This window comes from Cetorhinus maximus, chromosome 1 (genome assembly GCF_964194155.1).
Source record: "Cetorhinus maximus chromosome 1, sCetMax3.hap1.1, whole genome shotgun sequence".
Classification (NCBI taxonomy): Eukaryota; Metazoa; Chordata; class Chondrichthyes; order Lamniformes; family Cetorhinidae; genus Cetorhinus; species Cetorhinus maximus.
This window is the reverse complement of record NC_135879.1, coordinates 133,662,009-133,677,496: the sequence shown is the minus strand read 5'-3', so window position 1 is coordinate 133,677,496 and position 15,488 is coordinate 133,662,009. Positions and strand designations below refer to the sequence as shown.

The window sequence follows — 15,488 nt, the reverse complement described above, 5'->3', positions numbered from 1 at the left end:
AATTTCAGAACAGTGGGATCAAATAAAGTCAGCTGTACAATACTCGTGTCCAAACCACTGGGTTTGAGGATCGTCACCAGTACTGTTTGATTAAAACAATGCTGAAATGTGACCTTCTGGGACAAAAAAAGAGCAGCCTTCAGTGCCTGGCTGAACAAACCAAAGTCGCACGTCAAGGCTGCAGTATTCCAACAGCTCAAGGCTGACATCCAAAGGCAAATTCAGAAGATAGAAGGTCATGTAGTAGGAAGAAAAAGCTCAAGAAGTGAAGACATGAAGCTTTTTTGAAGCCACCAGGTCCATATATAGGCCAATTTTAAATGGACAAAATCCACTTTGCTCACAGGATGGTTTTTCTGCTCTTAAGGATGACAATGTCATCTGTCAACTCTGAAAAGAACATTTTGAACAGTTGGACAGAGGCAGCTGATAGCCTGAAGAGTATCAACCCCAGTACCCTGTGGTAGAATCCATGGGCAAATAACCATCGATGGGACAGTTGCAACAAGCAATAATGGATGAACAGCAACAAAGCCTGTGGTCCTGGCAGTTTTCCAGCTGAGGTCTTCAAAGCTGGTGGGCTTTTGGTCACCAAAACGCCATGCGCTCATTTTACACAATTGGGAGCAATAAGAACTCCCCTACCCACCCCTCCTTTCAGGAATGCAACAATTGTAACCATCTTCAAGGGGGTCAAATCATGCTGTGGGAACTTGAGATATTTCCCTTTTGTCCATAGCAGGGAAAATCCTGACATGCATTCTCCTCAATTGCCTACTTCCTGTGGCTGAGGAGATCCTTTCAGGGGCACAGTGTGGCTTTAGGCCCTCCAGGGGAACTTCTGATATGGTCTGTGTGTCAGGAATCCAAGGAAAACATCAAGAACATCACCAGGAACTCTTCAATGCATTCATCAACCTGACCAAAACATCTGACTTAGTAAATCGTGAGGCTCTATGAACTATGCTCCAAAGATTTGGATGTCCAAGAAACTTCATCATAATCCTGCAACTGCTTCATGATGATATGACTGCAACTGTCTCGAGTAGATCTGCAACAGACGCCTTCAAAATCCGGACCAAGGTCAAGTAAGGCTGTGAGATAGCCCCCATACCATTTACAAACCTGACAGTGGCTATTCACCTCATCATAATCAACTGCCCTCTGGTGTGAGATTAAATACCACCCAGTTGGAAAACTAATGTGTCACCCCCATGCCAAAATTAAACTGACTACCATGGACATACATGATCTACAGTTTGCAGATGACTGCAGTGTCATTGCCCACTCTGCACCAGATTTGTGAACCACTCGATCTCTTCAATTCTGCACACGAGAAACTGTCCTTGAGTGTTGCCAAAGCAATATTCATATCAACCCACACCAGCCAAATATTCCACCTCCATATATATTAAGAGACACATTCTGGAATATTTTGATCACTTCCTATGGCAACCACCTGCTTCAAAATGCCACCATTGATAAGGAGATCCATACCAAATCAGCTGCGCCAGCTTAGTCTTCTACAAAGTATGACAGCAAGTGTTTGACAAGTCCTAGTGTAGAGTAGCTGCCATTACCACAATCCTGTATTGCAATGAGACCGGGACTCTATCATTGACACATAAGAGCACTAGAAAAACTCCATTATCAATGTCTTCATGGCAGCGTCCAGATTCAATGGGAGGGCCATCAAACAAATGCTAGTGTCCGTTTTGAAGTCAGCTCCATAAGCATCCAGACAAAACCCTTACAAAATCAACTTTGATGGATTGACAGTGTCTGGAAGACTGAAAAGTGTCTCCCTCGCCGGGTCCTGTTTTCTCAAAATCTCAGATGGTCAGTTTTCCACAGGATGACAAAGAAAAGCTTAAAAAAAAACAAACTCTCCTTGAAGCGCAGCAGCACTGGCATTAATGACTGAGAGGAGCTTGCTACCAATCGTTCAAAATGGCAACAGCTTCTCACTTTGAGTCTCAACATCTTAATAATGAGGCTGAGAGCAGCAGAGAAGGAAAGAAAAGTAAATCTGCACTCTGGATCCCTCTATCACTTGGTACATCCTGCCCCATGTGCTCAAAGATCTGCAGGTTGAGAATCAGCCTGTTCAGTCACAAGACCTATGGCAGAAACTCATGACTGAGTTGCCACATCCTCGAATCAAGGGACAGCCGATGATGGTAGAGAACTGAAATAATGCCTCCAAATGAAAGGTTGAAAATTTGTGCTTTAGCAATAACTAACTTTAAAAATCTGAACACACAAATATTTTGAATAAGCATTATTTTAAAAGAACTCCAGTTGGAAAATCTAGGCAACGGTGTTTGGCTACATGACTGCCTTAGCAGAGTCAGCTTTGTTTAATTATCAGAAGTGTCATCAGGATTTATTTTACCTGTAGTATGGGGAAACTCTAATGCTTTGCCTAAATGCTATGAATGTGAGCAGCCTATAATGGGAGGGAAATCTGAGGTATCTGAACAAGCCAGTGAGAAGAGATTTAAAGAACAGCAGATCTGAATACTGTTCTCTGCTCAAAATATACAAGGTAGGTTAAATTATCAATTTATGAAATATCCATTTTTTAATAATTGTATTAAATTGGGGCACATTCTAATTTGCGATCTAATAGCCAATAACTGGTAATATTTCATTAAATTTAGTCAGCGCCAACTCAGGAAAGCTCTCTATAATCAAATTTCTCTGATAGAAGACAATTGAAGGGAATATAAAATAAACCAAAGAGAGCAAGAACAATATTTACATCATGTAGCAGTTGGATTGTTGAAAATAATACAGCCACTTTAGTATTAAGCTTTATTAGGTACAGGAATTTCAGTCAATAAAATTTCCTACAATACATTCTAAAGCAAGGACAACAGAACAGAAAACTAAAAAAACTACACATATGTATCACAGTAAATTTTGCATTTGTAGGGACGAGAAACTGGTTCCATAAATATTTGGTTTGTAAAGAAAGAAGCCTTAAACAAAATATTTTACAAAAAGTTTATTTTTAAGTTTACTAGCTAATTTAGCTTGAATTTCATTATTGTGAATATTCTGTACCAATACAGGTTCTCACAGGAAAGAGGAAATCATTTGCAACTATAAAGGAATTATTTCAGTGCAATCACTGGGACAAAGTTACATGCATTAAAGATAATATTCATTCATTCAAATATTGAAAATCTGCAATAAATCAACATCAGACCTTTTTAGGAAGATAATATGAAACGCTTTGCCTAACACATTTCAGAATACGCCTGGAAGTGTTCAATACCCAGTTTATATTACACATTTTATTCTGCAAAGACCCCAGCACAAATTGTACTCCATACTCTAGTAATATTTACTTCAGCATATTATCATAATCCGACTAAATTCATGCTATCCCAAACTCATTCTGATAAACTATCTATTGGGTATTCTGCTTGACTGGCAAACAGACATCCAAGTACAGTGCAACAGTGCATCCAATGTCAGTTTACCAGTGCTTCACCTTGCATACAGCACTTCAGGGTGCACACATTCTTTGATCTGTAACCCGAACACTCAGTCAATTGGATAGTCCCTATTCTAACCAGGTACCAGTACCTGAGGACACTAGTAGAAAATAAAGTTTGGGTACAGATAACAAAATAGAAAATCATGAACATCCAACAAGTGCACAACAAGACCTCTGATGACATCTTCCCTCTTCCCCTATGTTAACTAAAAGTAAACTTTGATTTGATCATCATTACCTAATTAAACCAGTTTTTTAAAAAAGCCAATACTAACATTTTAGCTGTTCAATATCTTAGCTGACAATTTAACTGAAAACTTTTAAAAACTGAATTTCAGTTCTGCTTCAGTCTACAAGATAAAATCTCATATGAAAGAGGTCTTACAAAAATACAGAGGCTTTTGGAATACATCTGGGATTGACAGCAACTAACATGGATACCACTTGCTCGGCATTTTTATTCATCTTTCATAGAGGATTTATTGTTTTCAGCTCATTTCAATTTGCAGTGGGAGCCAATCGGCTTATAAAAGAAATACAGTTAAGACACATGTTTCGCAAAAATCCAGGGCAGGCAGGTTTCATGATTAAGTGCTGTAATAGCATTTTCAGCTCTGAAAAGAGAGTTCTGCATATCAAACACAATTGAGAGAGTTAGTAACATCTTAGGAAGGAGTCAGGATTATTTAAGTTCTATAATTAGCAACAAAACTTAACAGCAAGTATGGGCTAGAAAAATATCAGATAAGAGCTTCCTTCTAACTTTAACAGTTACTCCTCTAGAATATTTGTTTAATTCACATAGGAAATTAAAAAAACACATTATAGTAATGGCATGAGATACAACATTTTACATTTGATAATAAAATCACAGGTTAGATTGGAGGATAATCACACCCAAAGACTGAATGCATTCAGGAGAGGATAAAAATCAATGTAAGGAAAATAAGACGACAGAAACCTGCTCTCAAACATGACAAAAAATTTAAACCAAGTTGCCCACTTCAAAGCAACTGATGCCAGAACAGGATCTGCTGGGTACTAAATATTTAATAAATATTAAACAACATCTAAACTATATTAATCCTCAATTATGGAATGAATGCAACACTCAAATTTCAATTACTCATTGAGATGATAAAAATTTACATAAAGAATTAGGCTGTTCTGCTTTTTGTGTCCACAATGGCTGAAAAAGAGTATCCTGCCCACACTTTCACTTTCCAGCTCTTGGTCCATAGACTTTTCAGTCATGGCATTTCAATTCAAGTACTTTATAAAACGTGCCTATACCACTCTTACAGTCAAGTGAGTTCCAGACACAGTCTATCTTCTGGATGAAAAAATTCTCAACCCTCACCCCTCTCACCCTTCTACCACTACTTTAAGTCTAACCAGGAGCCATACTGATCTCTCTTAATGGAATGCTGTGCTTCCTACCCACTCTTTCTAGGTCCCTCAATATTACACACCCCAATTCAATCTCGTCTTAACCTCCTCGGTTCCAAAGAATACAACCCCAGCCTATTCCCCATACTCAACATTCTCCAGTCCTGGCAATATCCACCAAAATCTCATCTGTACCCTCCCTAGTGTGATCCCACCCTTCCTGAGTGACCAGAACTGTACACATTACTTTAGCCTAATTAATCTTGTAGACAGTTCTAACATAACCTGCTCTTATATTCTACAGCTAACAAAAATATCCCGTATGCCAATAACCATACCTACTTGCCCTACTATCTTCGGGGTGGGGAATCTGTGGACATGCAGTCCTAGGTACCTTTTCTCCTCCACCCTTCTCAGTAACCTGCCACTTGCGTATTCCCTTGCCTTGTTTGTCTTCCACTTAATTAACACATAATAAAGATGGCAGGCAGGTGATGTGTTGTGGCTGCAGAATGCAGAAACTCCTGGATGCCAAGGTGATCCAGGGCAAACACGTCTGCAATGTCTGCAGCTTGAGCAGCTTCACTGAGCTGGAAGCCCAGCTGCAGATACTGCAATGCATCAGGGACAGGGAAAGTTACCTGGACACTTTGTACCAGGAAGCAGTCACATCCCTTAGGATAGGGTCTTCTGATTTGGTCAGTGGTCAGGTACAAAACGGTGTGGCTGAAACTGAGGCAGGTATGGGGACCCAGAAAGTAAAAGTGGGGGAGCAGGAACCTTTGTAACTGTCCAACATGTTCAAGGTTCATGCAGCCTGTATGGATGAAAGCGCTAGCTGGAGGGTGGATGAGCAAACTGACCGTGACACCATGGCACAGGAAGCCATTCAAGCTGATGGGGGGGTGGTAAGTGTATTTAATAGGAAGGCAGTGGCAGTTTGGGGCAGTATAGTCAGGGGGGTGGACACAGCTCTCTGCAACCAAGAGGAGTCCAGATGGCTGTGTTGCCTGCCCAGTGCCAGGGTGCATGACATCTGCTCTGCGCTGGAGAGGAACTTGCAGTGGGAGGGGGGAGGGTCCAGTGGTCGCAGTCCACGTAGGTACCAATAACATAGGTAGAACTAGGCAAGGTTTTGGCTGAGGGAGTATGAGCAACTAGGAGCTAAATTAGGAAGCAAAACCTCAAAGGTAATAATCTCTGGATTACTACCTGAGTCACGAGCAAATTGGTGTAGGGCAAATTAGATTACAGAGTTAATTGCGTGGCTCAAAGATTGGTGTGGGAGAAATGGGTTTCGATTCACAGGGCACGAGCACCAGTATTGAGGAAAGTGGGAGCTGTACCGTTGGGATGGTCTTCATCTGAACCGTGTTGGGACCAGTGTTCTGGCGAATCGTATAACAAGGGTTGTAGAGGGTTTTAAACTAAACAGTGGAGGGAAGGAATCAAGTTTGGGAAGATGTGATAAATGAAAGAGAGAAGACAAGGCAAGAGAGCCAGGTAGCAATAAATGAAATGATGATGGTAGTGTGACTGGAAGGGACAGATTATACAAACCTAAGAGTGCACCAGCAGATAAGGTTAGAGGTTATAATAGTACAAAAACAGAACTGAAGACTCTGTTTCTGAAAGCACATAGCATTCGTAACAAAATAGATGAATTGACAGAACAAATAGAAATAAATATGCATGATCTGATAGCCATTAGAGGCATGGCTGCAGGATGACAAAGACCAGGACCTGAGTATTCATGGGTACATGACAGTCTGTCAGGGCAGGAAGCTAGGAAAAGGTGGAGGGGTAGCTCCGCTAATTAAGGATGACTCTGGTAGAATAGAGAGAAGGACCTTAGTTCTGGAGATCAAGATCTCCAATATTCTGTCCAATCAAGATCTCCAATATTCTGTCCAATCTTCTGACCTGTTACTCATTTTTATAGAATTATACACTTTTTCTTACAATTTAACACTACCTTTAACTTCTTTAGTTAGCCATGGATGGTGTGTCCTTTCATCAAGAGTCTTCCTTTCACACTGGAATGTATCTTTTCTGTGTATTCTAAAATATCTCCTTAAATGTCTGCCACTGTATCTCTACTGACCCATGCCTTAACCATCCCAGTTCACTTTGACCAGCTCTATCGTCATGCCCTCATAATTGCCCTTATTGAAGTTTAAAACATTAGTCTTAGATCCACTCCTCTCTCCCTTTAGGTAGAGATGAGAAATAGTAATGGTTAAGAAGTCACTTATGGGAGTGGATTATATGCCCCCTAACAGCAACAGGATGGGGTATACAGGAAGAATTAATGGGGGCTTGTGAGAAAGGTATGGCGATAATCATGGGTGATTTTAATCTACTTATAGATTGGATAAATCAAAAGTCACTTGGATGACGAGTTCATAAGAGTATTTCCAGGACTGTTTCTTAGAGCAGTATGGGGTGTGGACAGGGGTAAATAGTGAGAAACTGTTCCCACTTAAGGAAGCATCAAGAACTAGAGGGCACAGATTCAAATTAATTGGCAAGAGTAAAGGTGATGGGAGGAAAATTTTTTTCATCCAGAGTGGTTGGAGTCTGGAACGAACTTCCTGAGAGGGTAGTGGAGGCAGGCTCGATTGAGGTTTTCAAAAGGGAATTGGATTGCTATCTGGAAAGAATGTGAAAGGTTACAGGGATAATGTAGGGGAGTGGGACTAGGCAGAATGCTCTTTCAGAGAGCCAGTGCAGATTTAATGGGCCGCATGGCCTCCATCTGCACTGTGAAGATTCTGTGATGCTGCTTTAGCATCAGTCAGAGATCAGGCTGTAGTATATCTGGTAACGTGCAATGAGAGAGGATTAATTAATGACCTCATATAGTGAAGGCACCCCCAGGTAGCAGTGATCATAATATGACTGAATTTCACATTCAGTTTGAGGGAGAGAGGAGTGTATCTAAGACTAGTAGCAAGCAACGTGGATAAAGGGGAATCAATGGAAGTGCTGTACTTAGATTTTCAGAAGGCATTTGACAAGGTGCCACATCAAAGGTTACTATGCAAAATACGAGGTCATGATGTCAGGGGTGCCATATGAGCATGAATAGAGGAAACAGAGCAGGCACACATAGGTCATTTTCAGGTTGGCAAGATGTAATGAGTGGAGTGCCACAGGGATCAGTGCTGGGGCCTCAACTATTTAAAATTTATCTCAATGACTTGAATTAAGGGACCAAATATACGGTTGCTAAATTTGCTGATGTGAAGAGGACTCAAGGAGACTGCAAAGGGACAATAGATAGGTTAAGAGAGTGGGCAAAAATTGGCAGATGGAGTATAATGTGGGAAATGTGAACTTGCCCACTTTGGCAGGAAGAATAGAAAAGCAGCATATTATTTAAATGGAGGAAAGTGTGCAGAACTCGAGGTACAGAGGGATCTGGGTGCCCTGGAATATGAATCAGGGAAAGTTAGTATACAGATATAGAAAGTGAATAGGGAGACAAATGGAATGTTGAACCAAAACCAACACCTGCATCTGGAAAAAACCTATTGCAATTTTTATGTTTAAATATTTTACAGCAAACCCTGAAATTGATTTCTGGTTAGATTTAGTATCTGCAAGATCTTTAGCCAACACATCTGTAAAACACTAAAAATAGTCACCTGCAGTAAGGATTTCTGAGAGAAGAGTATCGGAGTGCAAGAAATCGGTAGTATATGAAAGGCTGCAGCAAGCTTCCATTCCCACTAAAAGTGGAAGAATACAAAATGGTCACACAGTACTTCATCCCTCCTAATTACTTATTTCTGTATTATTGAGCATATATGCAAGTAGCTAATTGTTCAAATAGGAAATGTACTTTTAATTTAAATTTGTGGAGCCAAAAGTACACAGATGAGCTTACAAAAGATATATTACCTTAAAAGCATGAAGACTGTGGCTGGCATCAGAAAAATTTCATTGCAGGCAATGAACTTTAAAATGTTCTGCTGATTGGCTGAAATTTTATCCAAGATCGACCTCAGGAAAGCCAAACTGGCTGGACCCAGGATCTGAAAGGAAAGAAACAGAACAGTGAAAGAATATGGATTACCCTTCCAGCTAATTGTTGGCTGCAAATGGAAACTTTAAAACCGATTTATGCAACATGAAATAACTGCCCCAACTCTACCCAAAAGCTGTGAAAACAGTGCAAAGGCTACTGGCAGTCAAACCTCTGAAGGTAATTTCTCTAAAAATTCAATAATCCACCATTATAAATTTGGGACAAAAGCCAAATACTGTGGATGCTGGAAATCCGGAGTAAAAACAGAAAAAGCTGGGAATACTCAGCAGGTCTAGCAGTGTCATGAAGCTATTAATCTATGTAATATTATTGGAATCTTTTTTTAAAATAGAGGTTTAGTCTGTGGGTGTGTCTTAATTGGATTAAAGCCAGCTAGTCTGGGTGTTTTGATGTGTACTAGTTATGAGATGTAGGAAAGGTAGAGTGCATTTGCATTTTTTGAACAAAGCATTCAAGAAGGCGAGTGAAATCTGGCACCTAGCTAGCAGAGATCAAGCCATGGGTTTATATTACTAATAAAATTGGTACTATGAAAGGGGTTTTATTGTTAGAAGATACAATGAGAATTCACATTCAATGAGCTGTGCTAGGTATAAGGATAGCAGTTTTGTGTGTGGGGGGCAGAGGCAATGTAACAACAAAGCAGCAGTAAGCCTCCAACTGCCTCCACAGGAACCAAAGTGATAGGAACCTCATTTTGAATTCGTAAGGTAAAAATGCTTTGCCTGGTGTCTGGTTAAGTCTATGGGTTGCTGTTGCCTTAATGGAGATTAGTTTGGGAATTTGTTAAAAGTTATGATAGTAGTAATTTGTAGTCATGTGTATATATTTAACTTGTGTAAATTAATAAAAAGTATCATTTAGTTTAATATAAAACCTCTCGAGAACTGGTGGTCTGATTCCCGAATTTGGAGTTGCATCTCAAACATCCCAGTTAAAAATATAGATTATAACAGTTGTTTAAAGTCCCCCTCTGGGATTTTTAAATAACTCAGCTTTACCGAAAGGCTGTCCCATAACAAGCAGCATGAGGAGAGAGAAACAGAGTTAGCGTTTCAGGGCTGATGAAAGGTCATTGACCTGAAATGCTCACTGGTTTCTCTCTCCTCAGGTGCTGCCACACCTGAGTATTTTCAGCATTCTCTGTTTTGATTATAAATTTGGGTCCGCCTTTGATGTTTCTTGGGTTCAGTGGCAGTCAGTCCCATAAATCAGACATTTCCAAATAAAAGGCACAAAGAGGATGTTAATTGCAATTTACCTGCAGATAATGGCTGCAATACACATTTTTTGCAACGGTAGTGTTGTAACCATCCCCTCATTCACGCAGTACAATTTTAGATTCTGCTCTCTCTAAAAGTGAGGCACCTCTTGCAGTCAACCCCAGCCTACAGGCACGTCAATAATCCTTAGTTTAAATGTGTTTTCTTCAGTGAAAAAAAATGTTATTTGCCTTCTGTTCTGTACTTGTGTGTGCCACAAATTCATTTTTGTAAGTGCTGATAGCCCTGGATCCTGCTGCTGGAGGAATAAATAAATTGAACAAACCACCACCACTCCCACAAAGCACATGCTTCCCCCTTCCAAAGCTGCCCCCCAAAAAATGACTCCTTCTCCCACCCTCAAAACAACCTGAAAACAGACCCATTTGAGTTCCACCTCCAGAGGATTGCTTACCCTACACCCACCTTGCACTCACAACATGAAATGAGGAAAAGATTTCCCTTTCCTTTCAGTGAAGTTGCTTACATAATTACTGGAACATTAGTCTAGTGACATAACCACATGAGTACTGTATCTTGCATGGGATTTTAAAAATCACTGAATTTTATGTTCTAAAATGTAGCATTTATCCGGAGCAAAATAAAATTCATTATATAATATGTATATTAAAAAAAAAAAATCGACATTCGCACATTCTGCCCTCCCTCCCCAAAAGCTTTCAAAGCTCCACAGATCACTTCCTCCCATTCGTTGGGATCAATATTTAAGAGCCCACTCCCTAGGGACAGCAAAGAAAAAGTGAAAACAACAAAGTGGAAAGAGAGAAAGATAAAAGGGTAGCAAACACAAAGAGGCTACTAAAGGAGAAATAAAACAGATTCGGGGGGAGAAAGAGTGAATGTGAAAGGAACAAAGATCTAAAGATAGAGAGAGATGTGCAAAGTGAGATGAAAACAGAGATGGAATCAGAATTAAAAGAAAAAGAAACATAAGTAAATCAATAAAAGAGGAAATACACTTTTTTGGCCAATTTACCAGCAGCAGTTAATGAAGAGAAGCAGGGGTTGAGAGAATTTTTTCACATGTAGAGCAGGTACGGACTCACCCACAGTTTGAGAACTACTGATACCATAGAACACTACAGCACAGAAAACAGGCCATTCGGCCCTTCTAGTCTGTGCCGAAATATTATTCCGCTAGTCCCATTGACCTGCACCTAGTCCATGACCCTCCAGACCTCTCCCATCCATGTACCTATCTAATTTATTCTTAAAACTTAAGAGTGAGCCTGCATTTACCACGTCAGATGGTAGCTCGTTCCACACTCTCACCACTCTCTGAGTGAAGAAGTTCCCCCTAATGTTCCCCCTAAACCTTTCCCCTTTCACCCTAAAGCCATGTCCTCTCGTGCTTATTTCTCCTTATCTAAGTGGAAAGAGCCTACTCGCATTTACTCTGTCCATACCCCTCACAATTTTGTAAACTTCTATCAAATCTCTCCTCATTCTTCTACGCTCCAAGGAATAAAGTCCTAACCTGTTTAATCTTTCCCTGTAACTCAACTCCTTAAGACCCAGCAACATCCTAGTAAATCTTCTCTGCACTCTCTCAATCTTACTGATATCCTTCCTGTAGTTAGGCGACCAGAACTGCACACAATACTCCAACATTGGCCTCACCAATGTCTTATACAACCTCATCATAACATCCAAACTCCTATACTCAATACTTTGATTTATGAAGGCCAGTATGCCAAAAGCTTTCTTTACAACCTTGTCTACCTGTGACACCACTTTCAGGGAATTATGTATCTGAACTCCCAGATCCCTTTGTTCCTCCGCACTCCTCAGTGCCCTACCATTTACTGTGTATGTCCTACCTTGGTTTGACCTTCCAAAATGTAACACCTCATACTTTTCCGCATTAAATTCCATCTGCCATTTTCTGGCCCATTTTTCCAGTTGGTCCAGATCTCTCTGCAAGCTTTGAAAGCCTTCCTCGCTGTCCACAATGCCTCCAATCTTAGTGTCATCAGCAAACTTGCTGATCCAATTCACCACATTATCATCCAAATCATTGATATAGACAACAAACAACAATGGTCCCAGTACAGATCCCTGAGGCACACCACTAGTCACAGACCTCCAGTCTGAGAAGCAATCATCCACTACCACTCTCTGTCTTCTCCCACACAGCCAATTTCGAATCTAGTTTACAACCTCTCCATGGATACCAAGTGTCTGAACCTTCTGAACTAACCTCCCATGTGGGACCTTGTCAAAGGCCTTACTAAAGTCCATGTAGACAACATCCACAGCCCTTCCTTCATCTACTTCCTTGGTAACCTCCTCGAAAAACTCTACAAGGTTCGTTAAACAAAATTATACAATCAATAGAAGCACTGATTAGAAAACACCAGAGGAACCAGAGGTAGAAAGCATAAAGAGGAAAAAAAAATCCCAACATGCGAGGGGGAAAGAACAAACAAAAGCACAAAATTTAGTGTTTGCATATTTTGTCTTAAAAAAAGTTCCTATTACTGCCATGCTCACACCCATCACATGGTGTCGGCCCATGTCTTCTGCCCCTCTTATTTGAGCAGTGACTGGATTTTCCTCCACAATAGTGCAATTTTGGGCAAAAGAAAATGAATACTGCCAGGTTCACATCACTGAAACCGGTGCTAAGAATCACCCTCCCCCCGCAACCAGAGAACATATCTATCCAATCTTTAACTGCCTCGATAAAGCTAAATGATGGTGAGGGAACACATCTAGGTTTCCCTATCTCACCACTGAAGTACCATCAACCTCAGGTATCAGCAGAACAGAGTTAACTGTATATGCTCAGGCAGTGGCAATAAACTTGCTGATAAATCCACTGGAGGCAGAGGACTGTATGGGGACCACATCTTCCTCTTTTCTGCACAATAAGTACTCCAAAAGAGGCCCCAGGAAATGGACATCTTTCAATTCAAACTTTAAAAAAGCATTCCTGATATTTCTGACCCTTCCCTCCTGTCTTCTCTTTCTCTGTTGAAATATATCCCACTCAGAAGGAAGTCCAGCCCTAGAAATCCAAGTGATCCAAACACCACACTCTAGCAAGATCTGCCAAATCACAGAATGGCTATTGGCAAGTTTTGGCCAAACTCAAATTGTCATGTTTACTACAAATTTTCCTGGATCAGCTTATTAACATGACTTCTTGTGTAGATCTGAATGCATCTAGGGAGCACAAAAGGGTTGGGAGCAGAACACTGCATGCAATTCAAACTTAACGGGGAAGGCAATTAAAGGTGTGTTACAATCGGGGAAGAAGGATGTTGAGAACCCCAGAACACATCACAACCTATGAGTGCTCTTTGCCAAGTCCAAGGGGGCAGTGGGCTAATACAAGCAAAACATAGGAAACAAATGGTGCCAAAATTAATCTACAGAAAAAGTGATGGAAACCCACCAGCATCCAACCCTATGGGCAGAATTTTCTGCCTGACGGGCGGGCGGGCCCAACCCAATCTCCGGCGGGCGGGGAGCCGATCCCCACCGGAGAAGCAGGCCCCGCCGCCATTTTACATGGGCGGGCCAATTAAGGCCCGCCCAGCGTGACATCCGCTGGGAGGCACTATGCGCTTCCTGTGCGGGCGGGTGGGAGGGGATTCCCCAAAAGCGAAAGTACGCTCTTCCGCGCATGTGCACGAAACAGCGCACATCTCCCTGAGGCAAAGTGCTACCTCAGGGAGATCGCTGACGGTTTTAAAAACGTTAAAAATAGAAAAAACAATCCTTACCATGTCCCCCTCATGTGACAATGTCACATGAGATGGGACATGTTCATAAATTACACTAAAACTTTATTAAACTTTTTAAATCCCTACATGAAACCTCATCCCGCCGGTGGATGAGGTTTCATGTTTTTTCTAGTTCCTGCCAGGGCTCCTGGCCTGCCTGCCAACCTTAAGGTTGGACGTGCTGGTCCTTTAATTATATAATTGATCCCGTCAATGGCCTCAATTGGCATTGACAGGTCGGCGGGCCCGCAGCTGATTTTGCTGTGCTCCCATCTTCCTGAAAATTTAAATGGGGCGGGATGACGTCGGGGGTACCCCCCGACGTCATCCCGCGTCATTTTACGCATCGGCAAGCAGGCCCCGCCCCCTGCTCACCGACTGCAAAATTCAGCCGTACATTTTCTGGCTGGTGATAATAGTGTTGTTTGAGATGACTTTGAGAATGGTTGCCCTCATTGGCACTCAATAATATGTTCTCCTTGGACACCACTGCATATGCCTGGAAGACTGTGGAGCAAAGTTTCAAACAATAACTGACCATTACTGCAGTGCCAGTCTTATTTTGCATGTTAGCTACAAGTATCCTTGCAGAAAATGGCACAGCACTATAGCTAACTCTATTGATAAAGGTCCTGTGAAATTAGACCCCCATTATCATTGCCAGGAGCATCAGGAATACAATGTGTCACCTTAGTAGTTGCAGCTAAACAGGCCATGCCAACTCAATCACAAACATTTCATCTTTCACACAGTACCATTGAAAGCAATACTGAAATATTTCTAGCATTTTCTGTTTTTATTTCGGATTTCCAGCATCTGTAGCATTTTGCTTTTAGACTATGCCCCTGGTCCTGGATTCCACGCCAGAGGAAACAATTCCTCCGTATCCTATCAAACTTCTCATCATTTTAAATACTACAGAAATGTAGGCTGCTGTTACAATCCTGTAAGCTTCCAGCCTTAGCCATGCTGTCAAAGGCAAAAGATAATCAAAAGGAAGGGGGAGTTATCCACTTTAGACTACAAGAGCATTACAGGAGTGAAGCCTGCTCCACTATTCAATAAGATCATGGCTGAGTTGACGATCTTAGTTTCCACACTATCCCATATCCCTTAATTCTAAGTACCCAAAATCTGTAGAACTCTGTTTGTGAATATATTAGACAGCTAAGCATCCACAGCTCTTTAGGACAGAACGTTCAAAAGATTCACAAGCCTTAAGTAAAGAAACTTCTCATCTCAGTCCTAAATGGCCGATCCTTTAATGACACTGTGACCCCTCCTGTTCTAGATCTCCTAGACAGGGGAAACATTTTCACAGCATTTACTCTGTCGAGCCCCTCAAGAATTTTATGTTTTAATTAGATTACCTCGCAGTCTTCTAAACTCCAGGAATATGGGCCTAGTTTACCCCATCTCTCCTCAAAGGACAATCCCGCATCCCAGGAACCATTCTAGCAAATGCTCCTTGCATGCCCCTCTAGGACAGTTATACCCTTTCTTGGGTAGGGAGACCAAAACTA

At 41.3% G+C, this 15,488-nt stretch overlaps 1 protein-coding gene and 1 long non-coding RNA gene across 2 annotated transcripts in view; one reads left to right on the top strand and one right to left on the bottom strand.

The window, feature by feature from the left end:
* LOC144683762 (uncharacterized) overlaps positions 1–15,488 on the top strand; it is a 1,025,508-nt gene that overhangs the window by 968,404 nt on the left and 41,616 nt on the right. The window lies entirely within an intron of this gene.
* The window catches only part of tmem33 (transmembrane protein 33), a 44,180-nt gene continuing 31,495 nt past the window's right edge, over positions 2,804–15,488 (bottom strand). The window contains exons 6-8 of the mRNA XM_078547121.1: positions 8,804–8,937; positions 8,548–8,631; positions 2,804–4,136 (exon numbers count right to left, since the gene is read on the bottom strand). Coding sequence (XP_078403247.1) covers positions 4,007–4,136; positions 8,548–8,631; positions 8,804–8,937 — 348 coding nt within the window. The 3' untranslated portion in view covers positions 2,804–4,006. The remainder of the gene's footprint in view (positions 4,137–8,547; positions 8,632–8,803; positions 8,938–15,488) is intronic.